Source organism: Anomalospiza imberbis, chromosome 5 (genome assembly GCF_031753505.1).
Source record: "Anomalospiza imberbis isolate Cuckoo-Finch-1a 21T00152 chromosome 5, ASM3175350v1, whole genome shotgun sequence".
Taxonomy (NCBI): Eukaryota; Metazoa; Chordata; class Aves; order Passeriformes; family Viduidae; genus Anomalospiza; species Anomalospiza imberbis.
In genome coordinates, this window is record NC_089685.1 from 12,667,833 (window position 1) to 12,690,300 (window position 22,468).

A 22,468-nucleotide genomic window follows, 5' to 3' on the forward strand; every position below is an offset into this window, starting at 1 on the left:
AAAGTGTACCAAAACTTTGTCATCTCAAGAAAATTTTAAGACACAATTCTGCACTGAAAAATACAGAAAATAAAAAGGTACCATACAAAGACTTTTCTGACTCTAAAACTGTTCTCATTTATTTCGTAACAGAGAAATTGTGCAATATAAATGTTACCATGGTAACAACTCACTTTATTGAACAAGAGAGAAAACAATTATCCCAAACCTGCATATCATGCAAGCACATGCAGTAGATTTAGTGCTGCCCTTTTTTCCCCTTGCTATTTTTCTTCTTGCAAAGAAACAGATTTTGAATTTATACCTTATAGCAAGCCAGGCATCATTTTGCCTGTCCCTCCCACTTCTTTGTATATTTTACACCTCTTGAGTGCATGATGTGAAGGACCCAGTTACTTAGAAAAAGAAAAGGGGATTAATGAATCAGAAATGCTCTTCCCCCTCCTGAGTGAAGTACAGAAGACTCCTATGTAAATGGTTCACGCATTTAAAAAAATGAAGCCCTAAGGCAAGCACAGCACATGCTTAGTATTCACTCAGTATACTTAAACAGGAACCCTTAGTTTATAGAAAACCAAAACTTATTCATCTCCAAACATAAATTAAACCTGATTTTACTGCTCTGTCAAAATATTTCTTGTGATATTATATTTGTAAACATGTATTTATTTTCTATATATAAGGGACAGCAATATTTTCCAAAGAACTGCATGGATTTAGCCATACAAATCCAATTAATCTCAATAGAACTTGTATGGCTAAATCCCTGTGCTCAGCTTTGACATTTTAGAAGCAGTGGGGGAGGTTTGTCAAGGAGTGAATATGTATTATACAAAACTTAGTTTTCTCAGAAATAAAATACCATGTAGATACTTAGAGATATCAACAAACATTTATGATTCTGTTAAGAAAATCACATTCTTAGGAAAGCAGGCAAGGACTTCCACAAAACTCTTATTTTACAAAAAATAATAGTATTATCCTGCAGCCTATGAGATAAAACTAATCACATGTACATATTAGTTGGATAAATTATTCTTATTTTACCTCCAGTTTTGATCTTTTTACTTCATTTGCAGTACATCTGCTTCTCTCATATGAAATGTTAAAGAATGAATTTAATCTAGTGTTCACAGTTGGAGGATGTGTTTGGGATGCATAAAATTCATGTTTTTAAAAGATTACTTTAAAGAAGTGACTTACAAATGCTGTTTAGAAAGATGATCTTGTCACCACCTTCCTCACTTTTTTTTTTTGGTTTATTTACCGTCCTAAACAACTTAGAGAGTTTAAGTGTAGAAACAAAACTACACTCAACCAATTTCAGCAATGAAGAGTGCAGCTAATTTTGGCTATCTCTTAGAGGCTATTTTCAGGTACTAGAAACAATTTATGTATATGCACATTAATGCACACACGCCATACACGCTGTGCAAAACCTTAAGTCACTAAACTGTCTTCTTCATGGAATTGGAACTCTCCAAATCATCCAAATATAACTTACCTTGGCAGAGAATTCTTTCTGAAATACAGGCTTCAATGATATGTCCTTCATAAATACACACACACCTACTCTACTGAGTAAATTTAATACCTCCCTATGAAGCTCTAACATAAAAACATAATATATAAAAATACATAAATATAATTCCAGTAGTTGAACTGGTAAAACCTACAATTCCGTATAAAGAAGGCTGTTCTTAGGTGCCTTCTCCCTTCCCCTAAAGCCCTCAACAATCAGTACCAAGATTTCAGTTCCTAAACCAAAAACTACTAGAGATGTATGTTTCCCATACAGTAGCTGAACAGTTAAAACCCAAGAGTCTTACATTTGCGGAAGTGATATAAATAATGTCTCCTTTTACAATTATTTAATTTTGCATTTGCCTGTAGTTTTTGTATGGAAACCTTTTTTTCCACTTCAAGTATAAATAATACAAATGCAGTGGAGACATTTTTTGTTTGTTTTTGTTAAAGAAGAAAAAGTGACGATTTTGGAATTAGCTGGACATTTAAGGTATTTAACAAGCCACTAAACAATTAGGACAAATTCACCCAATATAAGCCATCATGCTGCTGTTTATTCTTCCTGTAGATGAATTGGCTAGCTAGTTACTCACAGGAACCCTTAGCCCACATGCTAGTTGAAAAGTTTTATTTAAAGCTTGTTGTATTTCAAATTAATAATGATCACTGCAGTACTGTATCCTCGACTCACACTTACTGCTTGAAATGCATGATAAAGTTACTACTTCATGAATAACTAAAGCCTTTAAAAACAGAAACATTGCTAAACGCTTCTGCTAAACATTGCTAAAGCAATGTTTTCTATAATGGTGATTTCTGAAAGCCTTATGACTGGACTTGAAACAAGTTCATAAAAACAGCAGCATGTTACAAAAAAATATACATTATCAATTGAGACAGCACAACTGAGAGTCTCTCAGACCAGAAGCCTCTCTGGCCAGAAGCCCCCTTCAGAGCCTTCCTTGAATCTTGTTTTATTTAAAAGCTGTGAATTTTGGTGTATGAAAGTTCAGTATTGTAAAAACCTTTAATTTAATTAAACATATTTGATAAAAATCTTTAATCTTTAATATACTAGAATATGAAAACTTTTTGTGAGAAAGACTTCTATTCATAAGCCTTTCCCAATGCAAAAATCTCTAACACCCTCTGTTCATGTCCCTTACAACCTCAGCTCTTCCATCTCCCTCACAACTCAGAATCACAGAATGGTTAAGGTGGCAGAGTTCTCTGGAGGTCATCTGGTCCAACCTCCTGCTCAAGCAGGGCCATCTCGACCAGGCTGCCCAGAACCGTGTCCAGACAACTTTTGAGCATCTCTGAGGATGGATATTTCACCACCATTCTGGGCAACCTGTACCAGCACTTGTCACCCTCACAGTAAGAAAGCATTTCCTGACGCCTCCTGTGTTTCAGTTTGTGACCGCTGCCTTGGAGCACAGCAGCAGCTCCCTGCTATGGCTCACTATATCCCCTTATCCTCTACAAGCCTCCTGCTCCTCCTAAGATGCTCTCAGCCTAAGATGCTCCACACCCTGTGCGTGGGTCTTGGTTAGGTCCAAAGGATCATCACATTCAAACATATTGAGCACGTGGGAGGGGCAGCCTTAACAGAGCTCTCCACAACTACTACTGCTGCATCTTCCTGCTCCAGACAAAACAGTTTGGATGTGAGAAATGTGTAACTCAGAAACCAAACACCGACATGTTTATCCTTATGACAAGTTGTTTTCTTGGTGGGATATTTTTTGTCTTGTTTCTTGGAATGCAACCCAAATCCTTCTCTAAAAGAAACTAGAAAATCCAGAAAATTGAAACAATCATGAGATTCCCATGCAGCCTCCTCTGACCAAACCATCTTGGTGGTCTTTAATAACAGTAGCTCATTTTAGAAATCGTGGATGAAATACAGTCAGTAGTCATAAACATGTTCACCTCCTTCACAAACTGTTAAACATTAATTCAGAAACAATTTCCTTTCAGTTGACTAACAGAATGGTATCTTATTATTAAAAATTTTCAGAGGTTATTTTTCATCATCGTTATCTAGGCTCAGAAACTTTCAGTTTCTAAATGTTTATTTTCTTCCAAGTGACAAGACTCTCGAACTCCTGCCTGAGTGCAAGCCACAAAAAAACTGTGTCCCCCTGCTTTTAGGCTGGCTCATCACCAGCCAGCATCAGAGTTACAGTTCCCAGTGGCAGAATGCAGCCTATTCAAAACAGCATGATTAATTTAGCTAAAAAGAAAACCACAAGCAGAGAGAAATGGATTAAATAACAACAAAACCCTACATACATATGGTCTAATCTGAGACTTGCCTTGTTAACATTCCCCTTTTTTCAGCCAGAGGGTGAAGCACTTGCTGGTACTGCCCGAGTGCAACTGCTGCCTCTGACACTATAACCTGAATCCTTCCCCCTCTCCAACACAACCCAAGGCTGAATTCAGGTATTGTTCCTCCTGTTACAAAGCAACTGAAAGAAAGCCACTGCCAGGTTCCCAGAAAGCTGAGGAAAAGCTTAACTGCATTTAACCCTTTGGACTCCCTGGAACCAGCCACACAACATCCTCTGGTGCTAGGAACCCACACAGAATCCACAGCTCCCGTGTTCTCTGTGGCCATTAAAAGCTGCACTTGAGAATGCCACAGATGACACAGGCAAAAAAACAGGGAAATGGTGCTACAAAAGCAAAGAGTTTCATTTTTTTCAGTGTGATCAGGTGTTACATTCTCATGTAAAGATCTAATGGGAGGACTAGAAATGTAAAAATGATATTAACAACTATTCACTTTATTTTTTCCTTCAGCAAATAAATGTATTCAATTTTACAAATTTGTTCTCAGGTTCTCTCTAAGTATTGAATCCAATAAGGTAATGAACTGATAAGAAGGCTATTGTGCCCAAAAATAGACAATAAAATCTTTTATATGACAATTGTTCACAATAAATGCACACTGCTATGTTTCTTATGCTCTGAATGGGAAGTAAAGGTATCAGTATATATGTAATGTTTGTGGATGTCCAATGTACCACAGCTGCAACTTGATATTTAGAGCCAACAAAGAAAAAACTAGAACAATGAGAGAAAAAGATCTCAAATCCTGCTGAAAGTGACTGGCAAATATTATTTAACCAAGGAAGAAAAAGACTGATGACTTACACTGGGTCCATTAAATATGTGACATAACCAAAGATTCCAATGACATATATGAAACTCCCACTTAAGTCAGCTACTCAGTAAAGAAGCAGTCCAGATATCAAGATTTATCACAGCTGCTTTTTTATCCAAAGTATTTAGTCTGACACCTTAAATTCAACAAAGAATTAAAGAATTTCAGATAAAGATGGCCTTTCTCAATACAGATGAATACTCAAAGGTTTGCTTGCCTTCTACATTTTAAGACTAAGTTTTATATATATATATATATATATATATACACACATATATATATAATTTATTAAGTTTTGTCACTTGATACTACATTCTCTTTCCTTGAACTTCTATTGTAGATTATTACAAAATAACTAAGACAATACCTGCACATTTTTTCAAGTTGGAAAAAGTCATTTTACAAATGTCTCCAATTATAAGCAGTGAGCAACCTGAAGATGCCTGTCCTGTGTCAGTGACAGCAACTACAAAGTACCCCCAGATTAAGGATGTGTCTTGCATGTGCTTACATGGTCATGTGTCTGGAGAGAAGGGTAAGTTCCAGTACTTATCCAGAACAGCCTTCATTTGTTCTAACATCATGACAAAACAAATAATCATAAAAGAAACAAACAACAAAACCCCCAACATCAACAACAAAAAGCCCTCCAAAAATTAAAAAAACAGGCAAACTTTCATGCCCATTTGAAATTCCTACCTGTTCCTTTTAGAACATATTAGGATTTAACATGAAAGCGAACAGCTTTTCTCTTACTACCTCACCTAATCCAGTTAGAAGTATTATGAAGATGACACTGATTGACAGTTACATGATTACACACTTGACACACATCACATCTGCCAATACTTACTTTTTTCCTCATTCATGCAGGTTGTTTTTTTTTTTTTTGTCCAAAAAAATATAGTATTTATTAGGTCAACATTTCCTAATTCAACATGCATGAAAAATTATTTAACTAGCTTTTTAACATTTGGTTGTAAAATAAGAGTTAATAATTTTTAAACAAATTAAACTGCTCTTTGTCAGTACTTTTATTCATATGAAAATGACCTTAAGCAAACCTATCATCTGATGCAATAGTCTATATGGATTGCACTTTTATAGGTAACACAGATAAGAGTATTGTTCTGCTCATGAGGCAGAGGGAGTTAAATCATGAAATATTCAGTTTTAATTAAGATTATTGTATCAAAGGCAAGGCTTAAAGCAGAATTGAAGTAAGGATCGAGGTTAATGCCTATTCTAAAGCAAATTTACATAAATTATATTTCAGTAGTATACCATGAGTCTTACTTTGTTAATTTATACCATGTGAGACCATCAAAATTAAAGATAGAAAATATCTATTAAGTCATCTTCACTCTCCTCCTACCAATGCAAAATTCTTTTCCCTTCTTTCAAGTTTGTATCTGAATGCTTTGTCTACTATCATTTGCAATACCTCAAGCAGTGGGGCATTGCATTAAAACTTCAGGGGAGACTATCACATGCCTTACCATCTCCAAAAGAAGGGCTTTTTATAGTATTCAAAGCTAAAAAAGGTCATCTTATTTCATTACTTCTACTTAGACGTTTTTGAACTCTTCTAAATGAATCCTTTCTTGGCACTTGAAGACTATAAATACCTTCAGACATTTTCATCATCCCCTGGTAGTTATTTAGCCAAATTAGTGTAGGGATCATCTCTCTTCATCTGAACATCACCAAGCACACAGATAGCTATAAGTAATAATTACATGTGTTCATTTCCTTTAATCTTTCTTCACAAGTCATTCCCTTCTAGCCTTTAATTTTTTCCAGTCCTCATGCCTACATCTTCTTTTAAGTGTTACTGCTTTGCAATTATTTTCTTTTCTCTGAACAGCTTTATTCCAGGTCATATCCACTTATGCATACCAGCTTGCATTTACCACTTTATATTGACTTTTCACTGATGTGTGTAGGTTTTTCTGTTTGTTTTTTTTCCTTTTGTTTGTTTTAATAAAACATCAGACTCAAATCTCTTCTCTGCTCATGTCAAATGATCACAGAAAAAAAATGAAATTACCTGCACTAGAGACCAGCATTTCTGCTATTAAAAATACAATGTAAGTGCCTAATAAATTGTTTACGTTACTTATTTCTGTGTTTGGGTCTTTTTCCAGGTTTTAGGCACCATCTATTTTTGGGTAATCAGTCTGAAATACCTTTGGGTTTTGGAGTACAGATAATTAATCTCTTTTCTTTGCATTCGTCATTTTTAGTATCTGCATAAATACTTTCAATCACAAGAAAATTATATGATAACTTCAAGCATTACTTTTTATCTCCTGTCACACTGATGACTCCCTATCCTGTTTGCTATCTTTCTTCCTCATCACTCCAACACACTGAGTTAACCCCTGTGCCCCAGCACAATGTAAAGTTACAAAAGCTTCACCTGAGCAAGATGGAGACCACAAATTGCTCTGGAGCCTGGTTCACTCTAGGAAATTCCAGATGCTGAGCAGAATTAAAATTTGGGCTATTTTTGATATGGGAGAGGAGAAGAAGAGATTGGTTTGAATGTTTACCTAATCTTGGATAAAAGTACATTTCTTCACTGCTATGGAGATTCTGCCATGTCAAATATCCACCTGTACCTTTTCATTTTTCCCAGTCATTAAGAGATGGTCTGGTTCTGGTCATTATTGCATGGAAAACATGTTAAAACAACCGGTCAAATAGCATTCCACAGGCTAGTCCCACAAAATGCCTACTACAAGGTTAAAACCAGCGAGGTCTCAATGATTTGTCTAGGAGGGAAGGAAAAAGGCAGGCTATGGTGCAACACCAGCCTACTGTGCAACACCTCCAGTCACTACCATGTGCTCCCTGTTAGCCATCCTTCTCCCTTCACTACTTCTACTGGAAGCCCATCACATTTCAGGACAGAAGTTGTTCATTTAAACAGAAAGCTTCTCTCGTCAAAAGCTCATTTGTAAGAGCTAAGTACTAGGGTGAACAGCAGCTCTCTGTCACTATTAACTAAGAGGCAGCCAGCTCAAAACAATAGGTAGATTTTTCAGGATATAATTAAAAAGCAATACAGAGATTTTGTGTCACTGATGCCTCTGCTATACCTGTTCAGTGAATCAGAACAGATTACATCAGACTCCCAGTCTTCTAGACTGTCAGTCTAGCATCTTTCACAAGCACTACAGTCACACCAATTATTAAAAAGCTTTTCTCTACACCATCAGTGTCATACAACTATTAGAGGCCATTCCACACTAGAAGATATCTGTTGCAAAAAGTCTTCCTAGGCCATATGCTAGTAATAAATAAAAAAGGCTGGAAAAGATCATATTATAACAACAATCTTCAGTTTTCTTCTCATGTCTGTGTGGTAATCTCTTGAGTCAATCTGTTTACTTACTGTCTGTATCTACTACACCAGGGGTTTTTTTCTGTCTATAATTCATAACTTTCTCTTCTGACGTTGTCTTTCATATTTCTTGCGCAGATATCTAGAACATGGAACACCCACTAGTTCATCTTATGTAGGTCACAGCTGGTCAACAACACATCCAGCACTCTTCAATTATTAAAATAGACAAACCTGGTTCTTCATATTCTCTAGCTACACCTTTCAAAAAATATCCCAGCTACCACATCTCCTATGCTTATTTAAACTGACTAAACAGAGTCTGAATTCAAAACTTTTCAGAAGACATAGATATATTGCCTGCATATTCTGTTTCTCATAGTGGAATGTTTTACAATGTTCACAATAGAATGATGAAGCTCCCAAAGTTCACTTATATTGTATTTCAGGAAACATTTAGGGAAGGTGAGCAGGCAGAAAAAAAAAAGTATGTATAAACATACACACAGAAGGATACCTCTCAATATTCTATGAGAACTGCTACAGAGACTAAAATCAGGTCCTGTTAGAAATGGCAACATACATAAATTTCATCACATTCATAAAAAAATAGTAATCAGAAAACAAGAGAACAATATAAGAAGAATTTGAAAGTACATAATTTTTGAAACTGAGATTTTTGTCTGTTTATTTGGGGTTTGGTTTTGAGTTTTTGTTCATGTTTGTTTTCTTTTTTTAAAACACCTTTCTCAACATGGTTAACAGCAGGGTAATGAATGTTCATCTGAATGAAGTTAAAGTTGCACCATCACATGTTAGACAAACACACCTACAGAGCAGCATTTGCTCATCTGAACTAGATCTGTCTTCAAATATTTCAATTTTAGTTCCAGTTAAACTCTGCCCAAAAATCCACACTGAATCTCAGTAATATTTTTAAATTTTACCTCTGAAACACTTCCTGAAATTTAAATAACTTATGAGTCTTTTATTTTTTTGGTAAATCTTCTATGACTTGCACTTGCAGAGGTTATACCTAACCTCTTTTTATTTCATACTTCACAAAACAAAGGTAGAAGAACCCCTCTTGACATACTCAGCATTCTCACATTGAAAACATCACTTTCAGAGCATTTTCCACATGACACTGAGCTAGTCTATAGTTGCTGTAACTGAAATACAGTTCAAAGCTGTAGGGTTCAGACTGTAAGTTCAAGGATATAAAATGACAGGTCATCATCACAGAATTCTACAAAATAAGTTTCTATCAGAAAGAGATGTGTTTCAGCACCTTGTCCTTAGGAGTAAGTCAATAGCAGTCCAGAAAAAAAATGATGAGAAGGCCAACACCAGCTTGCCAGCTATGCAATGCAACCCTGGGCAGGCTCTTCCCAAGTACTCACTGCAGAGTGACAGTACAACTTAATTTGCAGGAAGAATGAGTGGGAAGGTGTACAGATCAATCACTGCCCCCAGTCTGCAAACATTTTGACAAGGAATATGACATCCAAGCAGGGATATTTGATGGTGGCTTTTCCATGTGTTATGTAAGAAACCCAGAATAAATACAGAGAAAACACTTCTTAGTCCTACAGGACAGAAAAGCTTTACATAGATATAATGTTAATGTTTGCATCTGAGGCTGTCTTGATTCCATTTCTAGAGGATGGAGGAGTCAGTGCATCAGGACACAGTTCATTGAAACCCAGGATAGATTTAAAAACTTTTCATTAACAGAGTGGGTTTAGATGCTCACATCTGCGTCAGGGTGCATGTCTGTTTCTCTCCATTAACTAGAAAAGCACACTACCTCATATGTACTTTTACTGTTCAGACACATACATAGGCAGACCCAATCTCACCTAAAATAATCATCCACTCTCCTCCACCTAATGTGAGAAATTAAATCATACAGCGGTAAGGATGGAAACTTTTTGCAGCACCTATGCAACTTCAGATATAAAGCACCATTTTCAGCCATAATAATCATCATTGTCATCATCACCATAACAGCTTTTCCAAGTGTAAGCTACTGTAGGATTTGTCTCACCTTGTTTTGTCATTCTCCATATTTTAAATGAACGATATTTGCAACACTTACTAAGAATATAAACTTTCCATAAATGAGATTTACTCACACCATGCTATCAATTTTCCACATTGCTCCCCCCAAATATTTTCCAGTTTTCATTTCCATAGATGGAGAAGAGAGATTATGTAAATTCCTAACTATTCTTCATCTACCAAGAGGCATTATTTTGTGAATAAGCTTCATATTCTGAAATCCTCTCTTTCAATGCAGCTGCTTCTTTTGTCCAAGATACTGCAGCAAGCCCCACTATCTGGTATCAAATGAACATAGCCAGCAGCAAAGGGTCTTTAGGGGAGGAGTGTCAAGCACAAAGTCAGTAGCTAGAACTGACTGCAGCTGGCAGGCCAGAAACAGTACAAGCATTCAAAGTGATCCAACATATTCTTTAATGTACCATTTTGCTACCTTATGCTCTAACATTGTTCATGGACACAGTCTCAGTACTTTTCGACCTCATCAGAAAATGGAAGCTACAGATAGAATGGTACAGATATAATGCTACAAATTTATTTCACATGCGATACAGCAAAATAATTTGTATTGAAGTGACAGGTAAGGTGTAAATACCTAAGGAGAACTAGACAGGGAGATGCAAGAGTGCATTAAGCAGGGACAGGAGGACATGGGACCATATAACAACCAGTCCAAGGAGCACATCAATAAAAAGAATGTAACATTATAGGCAACCCTTCAACCAGTGATTCTGAACCATCTTTCTTGCCACTACTGAAATTGCAATTGCATCCATTACTGTAAGTGCAGCGAAGTAAAAGATATTAAATAAGCAAAGGACTGTCAAATGAAGATCTTGACAAGATTATCTGTGTCCCTACAATTCACTAAAGTGAACACCAAGGAGCTAGTAAAGCTGTTTTGGCTGAAAGACAATGACAGCAAAAAGTACAGCAGGTAAAACTGGCCTTTAGTAGCCTTTCAGCTGGAATTAGACTTTAGTTGTAGTTACCAGGGATGTGAAGAAACAGGGCATGCAATGTAACCATTTAATCTCAAGAGTTAGTTCTAGTTTTGAAACTGTATTTCAGTTAACCAGATTCTACACAAATGCTCAATAAGGAGATGGTTCTTTGTCCCAAACAGGTCATACTCCAACTAGTGAGAGAAAACAGCCAAATTACCTCTAAGACAGACAGAATTTATAAAGAGTATTAATGATGTCACCTGGGGGCTTAAAAGGTTCTTTTTAGCATTTAATCATATCTTTCTAGGCATATCAGCTTAAAACAAGAGATTTGAGAGAGAACTAATGAATTCTATCCTAATGCTCTAATTTGCTTTATCTCAGTATTGTGTCCTATCTTATTTCCATGAATAGCTGGTGATTCCGAAATACACTTTCTGCATACACTAAATGGTTAAAGCAAAGTGATTAAAAAACTTAGAATATACAGGCTGTTTTTAGATATATATGTTATCAAGAGAGGTTGTGCAGTACTTGCTTAATTAATCTTTGCTGTCTTAACACATGAACCAGATGTACTATTATGTTCTTTGTTCTTCCCTAAAGAGGGGATGAGCTGATTATTTATCTCCAAACAATAGGAGTTCATGTACCACAGTGAAGAATTTTTTTTAATTGGGGAGGCAATCACTAACAAGCTTCAGCTGCAACTGCTTGATGTAAACACAGCACAAATTTGTTCCTGGAGTATTAAACGATGTTTCTACCAGTAAGTACATAAAACAAATTTCTAAGAAAGAGTGTAAAGAAAGAGATGGAAAGGAAAGAGTTTGGAAGGAGGAAACCTCTGTTTTGTCTTTCATGTATTCATATTTACTTCTTTGATACACTAACACATTTTCATAGATAAGTTAAGATTTGAAGCTTCAAATACTGTTTACAAATAATGTGCCGAGAGAACAGAAGTTAAAGAAACTGTTGGTTGATACAACACATTCCCTATATTGTATAGCATGCAATCTAAGACACGTGACAGGCACAAGGGAATATATAATATTACGTTCACAGGGCCACAAGAATACTTTGCGAAAGTTATTAACAGATTATATACTGAGTACAAATTTAAAGTAAATCAAAAAAGTACAAATTTATCATAAATTAGTTTTACAAAGCCTTAAACACAGCTACTTCCTGGTCAGCAAATTCTTAGGGACATGCTACACAAATAAAAAAACTAAGATCAAAAAGCAAGGAAGTTTAGGAATTAATAAACTGTTCTAGATAAGATATTTAGGAATTCACTTTATCTTCCTGATAAAGTTAACCTCATCTGAAGTCCTCACTCCCCGTTCCATCTCAACAGTCTTTCCCTTGTCATAACCAAAATTTCTTCCATAAAACTAGATTCCAATAATTCACAATGATTTGTCTTCTTAAACACAGTTTTTAAGACACAGAGTAAGTGCCAAGCTGGAACGTATTACTATAAGCTCTTCACAGAAATAAGGTAAGTTTTCTACTTTAAATTACTGTACAGAAAGAACATTTCATACAGAATTGAAAAGAATTTGATTAAGAAAGCCTTCTAAGAAATCATAAAGCTGTATTATCAATATACCTCCAAAAATGAAAATAAGATCAAATTAGGTCAAACAACATAATATAGGTAAAACACTAATAGTTTTTCTAAAATATCTTTTCTGCATCAATTAAAATTAGAAGGAATTAAGCATATCAGTCTCTTCACAATTTTAATTAGAAAGAACTACCTGAAGTAAGAATACTTTTATTTTTTTCCACAGCTATGCTCAGAGTTGGAAAAAAAAATAAGAGTCAGCTATTTGGTTAAAAGTAATGTTTTCTCCTTTCTTTTTGCTTAACAGCCGGCTCTCTCAAGCTGCCATAGTCGGTGCTAAAGTGCTAACTATGTCACCATGCTGTGCATCACATTAAGTTCCCATTGCAGCTCATGAATTTCTGCCAGATTAGTCCAGTAACCAATAACAGAAAATGAGAAAATGGGAGTTATTTATTACCTCTTATCACCATCTTCCCAAACCTACAGAAGATCAGAGTACTGAGATCAATACAATTCAGTACAATGAGATCAATAGATTACTACTCTTTCTAACCAACAGGCAGACCCAGAAAAACAAAGTGTGTCAGATGCATAATATACCTATAAAAGGATACAGGATCAAAATCACTTAGGTTCAAATACAACAATAACAATATAAAATAGTCTAAAAAAAACCCCACAGCTACAAATTGATAGCTGCTAAAAAAGATGTTCTAACAATACAAAAATAATCTTTTAGGTATGAGCAACGATGAAGTCACAGGATCAAAAGGTTGTACTACAAATCCACTTGGACAATAAACACGTAGGGATACACAGATTATGAATGAATGTTGTGTGAGACATATGACATTATAGGAAACTAACTGATATTCTGTGCTGGCAAGATGTGTCTTAGTTATCTTCACTACACACTGAAAGAGGAGGGGGAGTTTATTTGGATCAGTAATGAGAATGAGATAAGCCCAGAGTCTACGGTTTATATTTGCTTATTCCTGTCACTGGGAAGCTCTAAAGATCTTCTGACCAACCAGAGAGAGAGGTATACCACAATTCTAAATAGTTCTTAGAAAAAAAAAAAACAAAATTAAAAAAATTAAAAAACAAGCTTTTATTTTTTCCATATAGTTTGGTTTTTTTGCTGGTTTTTTTTTTTTTTTTTTTTGTAAAAATAAATGCTTCCCCCTGTGTGGAAGTACAGCAGGATCATTCCAGAGATACCTCCTGTGGTCAGAATGGATTAAGCTGTGCAAATTTATGTACCTTCCTCTGAAGCAAGAGGACAGTGAAATGCAGTCATTTTCAGGTTAAATCAATAGGACAGAAGCAGAGGCTGAAGACATCCTCTCTTGTAATTTTAGAACTCAAAAAGTAATAAAAATAAGGAAATACACGAAAATATATTTGCTTATATTCCAGAAACAGAATTCAAGAAAATCTACATACACAATCAACTCCAAGAGAAATGTAACTTTTACAATCATCTCCCTTCTGAATATTCACTACTTAATGATTCCACCTTTCAACAATGTATAAAATTATTCAAACATTTCAATAGTTTTGTACACAACCGTTCAAGTCTACCAAATCTTAGTACCGCCTAATGGATGTATAAAGCAAAGACACTTTCCCAAATCAGATGCATGATACGCTTCAATTTTGTCTTGAATCAGTTTGCAATATTATCTATGAGAAAGAAAGGGGTTTTTTTTAACATTCAACCAGGCAACAAAAATCACACTGCAATATAAACTTTGGTCATGAAGGTGTAAATCCTAAGTTCATTTGAGAACAGGGTAGAAATATATTCTTCCAAAGTCACCCCCCACACTGAGGTAGCTAATGTCTGTTATGAACTTCTCAATTATTTCAGGTAAAATTTTAGCAATAACTCTACCCATTTATCCATAAAAATAACAAGCACAACACTTGTGGAATTTCAAGAGTAATAGGGAAGTAAAGGAAGGTGGTTTAACAGAATCAGCAGGAACTCTAATTTTTCCAGTATTTCACTTATTTAAAAAAAATTTAAAAATTAATCTACTTACTGACATATAACATCTGCATTGACAGTACAAGAATATGCTCTGTATTTCTTGCATACTGTAAAATAAAAATGCCTCCACTTATCTTTTTTACTCTTCATAGTAAGGCCTCTCAGGGAACAGTGGAGAACAACATAAATTTTAAACCAGACCTTTTTCTGTAGAAATTCACTCACCTGCTCACTTTTAAAATGGAGAGTATGCTGTTAGTCTTAAATAATTGTGTTAAAATCAGATGCAAAATGTTCCTATGAGCAGTCCCTGCAACAGTAAGGAAAGCTGGAACACAATACAGCTGATCTAGCAAAAAAGACTAATTCTTATTCTGTCAAGAGTTGTCAAATGTGGAATGAAAAACATCTTATTTTTAAACATTAATACAATCTGAGCCTGTAGAAGTGATTAAGAGTGCTTTCCATTTGAAAAAAAATGTTGACAGTATTCATAGAATCGAATCACAGAACTACAGAATCATAGAATCAAATTCCTCTTTATCAAATTGCTACATCAAGGGAACCTAACATAATGCAGCGACAGAGTTAGAACTATAATCAGGATGTGGTTATTTAGTGTCCAGAAAGGCTGTGACATATATAAGCCATAATACAAATCAAGTAAGTAGATGACAATCCCAGGCATCTTTCCAATCTTGCAACTGAGATTTTACCATAGCTGTCCATTTACAAATAAAGGGCAGTTTAAACATCAAATCGTCATCTGAAAAAGGAAGTCATAAAGCATGCTTCCAACACAACAGGGACAGAGAAATTTTGCAGGTAAACTGCCTCATACTGTTCCAGTTTACATAAAGAATATTAGATATTCCCTATTCTATTCATCTAAGCCAGACAAGAAAGCAAGAAAAAAGAAAACAAATCTCTCCAAATTCTTACATTACAAGAAAGGGCACTTTTTTCCTCTCTTAATTACAGAAAACTACATTCCTCTGGCTCCCTCCAGCTGGAACTATGTTATGTACATCAGTGGTTTGTGTGTTTCTCATACACCCACATCATATTGGCACTTAACAGACTACTCAAAATCTCATATATGCATTTATTTTAATTTCAGATGAAAAGTTCTTACTCTTTGGAAAATTTGCAATGTTATTTATCTTTACAAAAGACTGAAAAATTTTAGATTTGTTAACCTTGTTTCCAAATTCTTACACATTTATAACTAAATTAATTCCATGAATTTGTGATACCCTTAAGAAAACTCAAATGCTTTTCTTAGATCCAGCATCAAAGAGATAAATGTCTCATAAATGAAATACAGACCATGTGTAAGATACCTGATGTGTCTCCATATACTCATAAACGCCTTTCCTAGAAATCTCTGATTGCAAATGCAGCATGGTCATAAGAAAATTCTAACTATACAACTATCTGAAAATACTTGCCAAATATAAAGAGTAACATTAAAATCAAACCTGGGATGACCTAATTTTAGTGCATTAGAGTAAAAATGTAAAAAGAACTGAAGTTACTGATTAGTTACCTATTTGGTAATTTTCAGCTATTACATACTCTAAGATATCCTAGATGTTTTTTCAAATATTCAGGGACGTACTACCTGAAATAAAATATGCAAAAGCATGCAAGATAAAGGGCTTTGTTCCGTTTTACTTTAGACAACATCATAGCTCAAAACTACAAGTAGATCTAATCAATCCTCTTTAGAAAAGCTATTTCACAAGAAAGCAGAAGCAAGATAAAACGCCTAGAAAATGAAAAATGGTCAGGAGAACTGAATTGACTTGAAGAAGCAATTACTGAATGATTTTGGTAGACAAAAAAAAAACATTGGTTAATTTTGGCTTGTAAACCATAACAATATCTACTTGCTCATTGACTGTAATATGAACAGCCCTTATCCTCTTCAATGTAAAATGACCTCATTTAAATTAAATTGGTGCTGATAATCTTTGCCCAATGCTTTGTGCATAAATTCATTTGTGTCCTATACTAAGGCACATTTTTATGAAGAGCATTATGTTGTATTTCTGTCTATTTTCTGTGGGAAGGCTCAAATGAAATACTACTCTTATACAAACCAGGACTGAATAGACTCTTGGAACCTCTGCAGAATGCGTTTTCATGAAGCTTTATAAAGTTTCTTTATATCCCTCCATTCTGCTGTAATTGCCCTTGGACACAATGAGTATTTCCTATTCTGCACAGTGGGCCCATATGGGGACACAAATAATATTCCTGGTTGCTCCTGCTGTACCATGTAAGGAAACTCTAAGACTCCTCTGTTGTTGTAGGATGCAGACTGCATATCCCAGAGTCACACCGTTTTCAGCACTGAGTGAAAGCGCACTTGCATCTTTTCACCATTTTCTCCATGTTTTACCTTTTAAAACACTTCAGCCACATGCTCAGCCATATATGCAAAGAGACAGTCAACTGTACAAGTTCTGTCCCAGCACAGAATGTACTGCCCATTGGTCACTGCAATATCATCTTCAATCTGTTAAATTATTACACAAAATTGTGTCTGAAGAAAAGTATTTTAAGGACTTGTCCTCTCAAATGCCTCCAGAAATCAATAGTTCTCTAATCTCCATCTTCTTGGTTTAAAAAATAAGCAAATAAACAACTTCAGTAACCTGTTATACTAATACACAATGTGCTAAAAAATCAGTATTGTGACAAATCAGTAATAAAACCAGTGAATTTTCAGGAGAAAAAATGAACACTGGAAACATCTCAAATGAATACAAACAATTCATGTACATACTGAGATTAAAACCTCCAAAGCTTATATTAACTTTGTCTCAAAAAGTCCCCACTGGATGTGTGAAAAGTTTGATTAAAAAGAGCACAAACCCAAGAGAAACTTCAACTTTTAAGGGAGCAACTAAAAAAAGTGTCCTTTGCAGAAGTGGAAATTTGCTTCCCCCACCACCCTGTGCTATTCTCTTGTACTAGTTAGTGAGGGAAACCAAAAATGAATGAGCCCAATTCTATCACCTGTAACCTAATTTCAGCAAGAAGTTACAGCAGAAGTTGTTTAGTGTTGTACTGGTTGCAAAGATCACACTTGTAGAACAAGCATACTAATTCTTGGTTTGAGAAAAGGTATGAGACCATTTAAAAGAGTATAATATTTAAAGGCAAAAGATTAAGATTCAAATTTTAAGTTAAAAATCTATTTAGAAAAACTAAACATTTTCAATAAAACCTACCATTAAGAGGAAAAATGAAATTTAGCTGCTCATTAGCACAGAAGTTTCATTTTTGAAAAGCTAATAACCGAAGTTTTCATGTGAATAGAAACTATACAGAAAAACAAGAAGCAGTAAGAAATACTAGGAAATCAGCAAGTGACAGATCTTAAAGCAGCTGCTAGTCCTTCTTGAATCTTGACTGTGATTGTTGACCATCTTTAAAGCTAAGGCATGCTATTTTCTGATAGTACATGGGGAGAATTAATATGCATTTGATTCATGTACAGCCTTTGAGTTTACAAATTAAAGAGCACATAAAATTAATCATGAATCAGTTAAGAAGCCAAATATTTGACATAAACATTTTAACCTTCTGTATAATTTTATTATTATTTCCATGCTGATCACACAAACAAAAAATTTAAGATTGTGTTATCTAACAGTAAAATGTATTAATACTGATAAGGATAAGCCAGCTTCTAAATATTTACTTTGAAAAATATATTTACAGAACAACCAATGACAAAAATCACTGAAATGCAAATTGTTTTAAACTATTCAAGAAAGAAAAGCAATTAAATATTATGCCTAGTTTAAACTACTTTCCTAACCTACTTTAAATTCTGTTGCATTTTTTATTACTTTGCAGTGGACATTTCAATATTTGTAATTAAAATTTAATGTAAAAATTGCTCTATAGCTAAAAATACTCTTAAATAATTTATAAAATCTAATTTTTGTATAAACATATTTAATTTAAAATTCTTTGTCCTAAACCAGTTAAGATTATATACATTTTTTATTGTTTGTATAGCTTAATCTCCAGATATTCAGAAAATAGAATTAGAACTATTCTTTGATAACACTGCCACCTAGTGCAAACTCTAAATCAGAACAAAGCATTTCACTGAACTTGTTCATTCTGTAATTTAGCCTAAGGTGGAACTGTAACATGTACAAATTGTGGCTTCAGTACTACTTAACTGTACATTGGAATAATGACATTTGTTCTCTTACATGGAATGCTTTTTAAATATGCAGCTACCCTAATTGTGAAAATATATTGTAAAGGACTGTTATATAATACATTCATATCTGTATCTTTGGTATAACTATATACCAAAATGCTTTTGATAGCCAAAAATAAGAGAATACAAAGCTAACATCCTAAAAAACAAACACATACGTTCCTAGAACTTTACATGAATGCAGACAATAAATTGAAATATTACTTGGTTAAATTTGATAGCTAACAATGAAAGGTGTAAAATATTTCAGTAACCTAATTACAACTGGAAAGAAAAAATTGTGAATTTCTAAGGTGGAAAGGTTATCCAAGAATCAAGCTGATAGTAGAAAATCATCTTTACTTATACAGCATTGGTCAATACACACTTGACAAAACCAAAGGTCTTGAGAAAACACTGGATTTACTTAATTCCACTCACTTCTACAGCTATGCTGCCATCTAGTGAAAAGGGATACTCACTCTTCTCTGCAAGACTTAAATTTTGTCCAAATGGAAAACAGTAGGTACATGTACCACAGCAAACACTGTCCACCTGTAAGTACCTTATTCCCTCGGCTTCTTCTTCACCACTACATTTTTGTAGCAATGTGTGTTACAATGTGACTAATTTTGGCCAGGGGACAGAGAACATTTATACACCTAACCTGATATGCAAACAGGCTTACAGATTTCAGTGAGAAACCAAGGAACTGATTAGTACAGACCACAGACCAGGATCAGGGAAAAGTTATCTATTAGCAGGTTTCAGACCATTACACAGATAAAGTACTGGATTCACAGCTAGTAATACAGATAAATATTACTCTGAATCTTTGATTTACCTGTTGTGGTTGTTTTTTCATTTCATTTCATTAGAATTCTGACTTACAAAAAACATTTAAAATGTGATGAATTCCAGATACTAAAAAACAAATAAAGTAAGTACACACTCACCTGGGAAAATATATTTGCAGTCGGAGCAACTCTGCTGTCCACAATACTATATAATATTGCTAACAATCTGTCCAGGGGAAATGGTTTTGGCCCAAGTAGGTGATTGCTGGTCTGCAACAGAAACACTTTTTAATCCACTTCTTAATTCCCTGGAGTACTACACGATGTTATTCTTATTCTTTTGGCCTCTATGGCCAAAAGGGAGGCAATATGATTCACAGTAGGCTTTCATACAGCCTACTTACACGTTATGGAGAACAGTGAATACATGTTTATTGATCAAGATATAGAAAGATCTATTTAATACAGCAAATGTTCAAACTGCACAACAAACAGGAACATTTCTGAGCTGTAACAGAGGATCTTATGCCAAATTTCCTGTCAGTAGATTTATACATTTACTTGGGTTGTCTAATGACCTTGCCAAATCCAAGGAATAAAGAGGAAAGGCTACGTTTTATGGCATCCAAAGAATCACAGAATGGCTTGTGTTGGTAGGGAGCTTAAAGATTGCTTCCAAAGAAGGAGGACAAAACTGGACAGAGTATTCCAGAGGCAAGGCAAAGAGTGCAGAGTATAACACTCACAGTGCCCATGCCTCCTACAGGTTCAGCTGGTTAAAACAAAGAGTTCAGATGGCTGAGCCCAGGGTCAGCTTCTTGGCAGGTAAGACCTGCTGTATAATGAGCTACCAGCCCAGCTACAGGCAACTGTGTTATCAGAGCACAGCAGATTTGCTCAACCTCGCACCTACGGAGCTATTCTGCATCATGCACACCTCACACCTCAGCTGACACTGATGGCCATTTTAGGCATTATGCATTATTGTATGTAGTAACATTGCATTCGCTTGAATTCAAAGAAATACAAAGTCTTGACTGTTCAATGCTAAGCATTTTCAAAATAACCAATTCTGCAAAAAAGAGATGTACAGTTTATAAGGCAGAACTGGGCAGTATTCCAACTCAGGCAGCATAGTTAGGACTACAGAGATTTATGACCCACACTTCCAAAAGTTCTTACAAGGGAAATACTTGTTTTATTTTAAGTTTGCATTTAATTCTCTCTACTTTGACATCCAGTCGCCTTTTTTGTAGTGTACATTGATTTATTCTTACTAGCAGAGCAGCCAAGATTAAAGAGGGTTTTCAAGGGAAAGTTTGCTTCAAAATGCTTCAGGGAAAGAACATCTTAAATATACCACCAGCACCTCTGTGGTATTAGCCATCAGTAAAACACAACCACTCATTTCTTCAGCAAAACCAAGAGTTATTTCCAATACATGTTTTAACTTTTCAAATCCAGGAGGTGTCCCCAAAGCTACCTCTTGGCTAACAAAGCATGCAGTGTGAAAAATCATGGAAACACATTGCCAAGATTTTAGCATGGCATCTTCAGTCAGAATGCAGATGTGGTGTAAGTTATGAACTGTACAATCACCTGCCCTTCTGCTTCTACACATGCCAGTTCTGTAAAGCATATTCTTTTACTGTCAACAAACAAACAGAGTAATTAAAACCAGTGCACTCCAAGCAGTTAGCATGGAGTAATCTCTGAAGCTCTGTATACACAGTTACTTCAGAAATTTCTTGTTCTCTATTTAGACAGAAGACTGCTTGAAACTTACAAGTTATTTAAAAGAAATGCTTCATTCTAGAAAAAGCAGAATAGTTAATTCTAAGGAATAACTTTTTGGAAGAATAACAATGGTTTAAAAATTCCTTCCAACATAACATAGTTAGGAATTAGAATGTTAAATATCTTCTGCAAGGAGATAAAGCAGAATGCTACACAGGATAGTATTTATAAAAATGCAAGGGACTCAACATCTCTCAGAAACAAAGAGTCAGAGTCAGACTCTTCCAGAGTCTTCCAGTCATCTTCCATAGTCAGAAAATCTGGTCAAAGTGTTTTACAGCCATCAAATCAGCTCTGTATGCCCTCTATCACCTAACCACCAAGGCAATAGATTCATTGTTCAAAAAGACTTTTCCCCAGTTGCCACTATGAGTGCTCACGCTTTTTAGCTGCAGTGCCAGTTTCATGTGCCCTCTGTTTACAAAGCCAAAGCCCTTCACCATCCCACAACTGCGAGCTGTGTATTCACATTCCAAAATTTCACAAACAAGAATGAGAACCCCAAGAGTTCTCAAAAGCTTAACACAAACTCATCTGCACAAAAAGAACAAACTCCTTAACCACAACTGACTGAATTTTCAACCTTTATAGCATGTACTTGACGACTGAATGATACCTCTTCCTTTTCTGTAATGCAGAAAGCATTTCCAAACTTCTCTGGTTGCTCTACAAATGAAGCATGTTCAGCCACAAGCTATAAATTCTGATACAAAACAAATCCTAGACTGAAGCTAAAGCAGATATACAAGATAAACTCTTTTCCAGTAAAAACAACACCAACATATTTGATCTTCTGACAGACTGACACCTGAAAAAGTTTCACTTGCAAGAATAGATTCACCAGGAAGATCTCTCACTTGTCACTGGAAAAACATCATTCCAGGTCAACCATGAAAAGAAACCAAACATATTCTGCTTTTATCAGCAACAGGGCAATTAATAGAATGGTAAGTCAGTTTCTTCCCCTCATTCACAAGATTCACTTTTTCCAGTTTAAAAAAAAACT

At 35.1% G+C, this 22,468-nt stretch overlaps 1 protein-coding gene across 2 annotated transcripts in view; it reads right to left on the reverse strand.

Annotated features, from left to right (window-relative positions):
- ORC5 (origin recognition complex subunit 5) overlaps positions 1–22,468 on the reverse strand; it is a 59,557-nt gene that overhangs the window by 16,584 nt on the left and 20,505 nt on the right. For both annotated transcript variants that reach the window (XM_068189638.1, XM_068189637.1), the window contains one exon: positions 19,825–19,935. In XM_068189638.1, the coding sequence (XP_068045739.1) occupies positions 19,825–19,935 (111 nt within the window). The remainder of the gene's footprint in view (positions 1–19,824; positions 19,936–22,468) is intronic.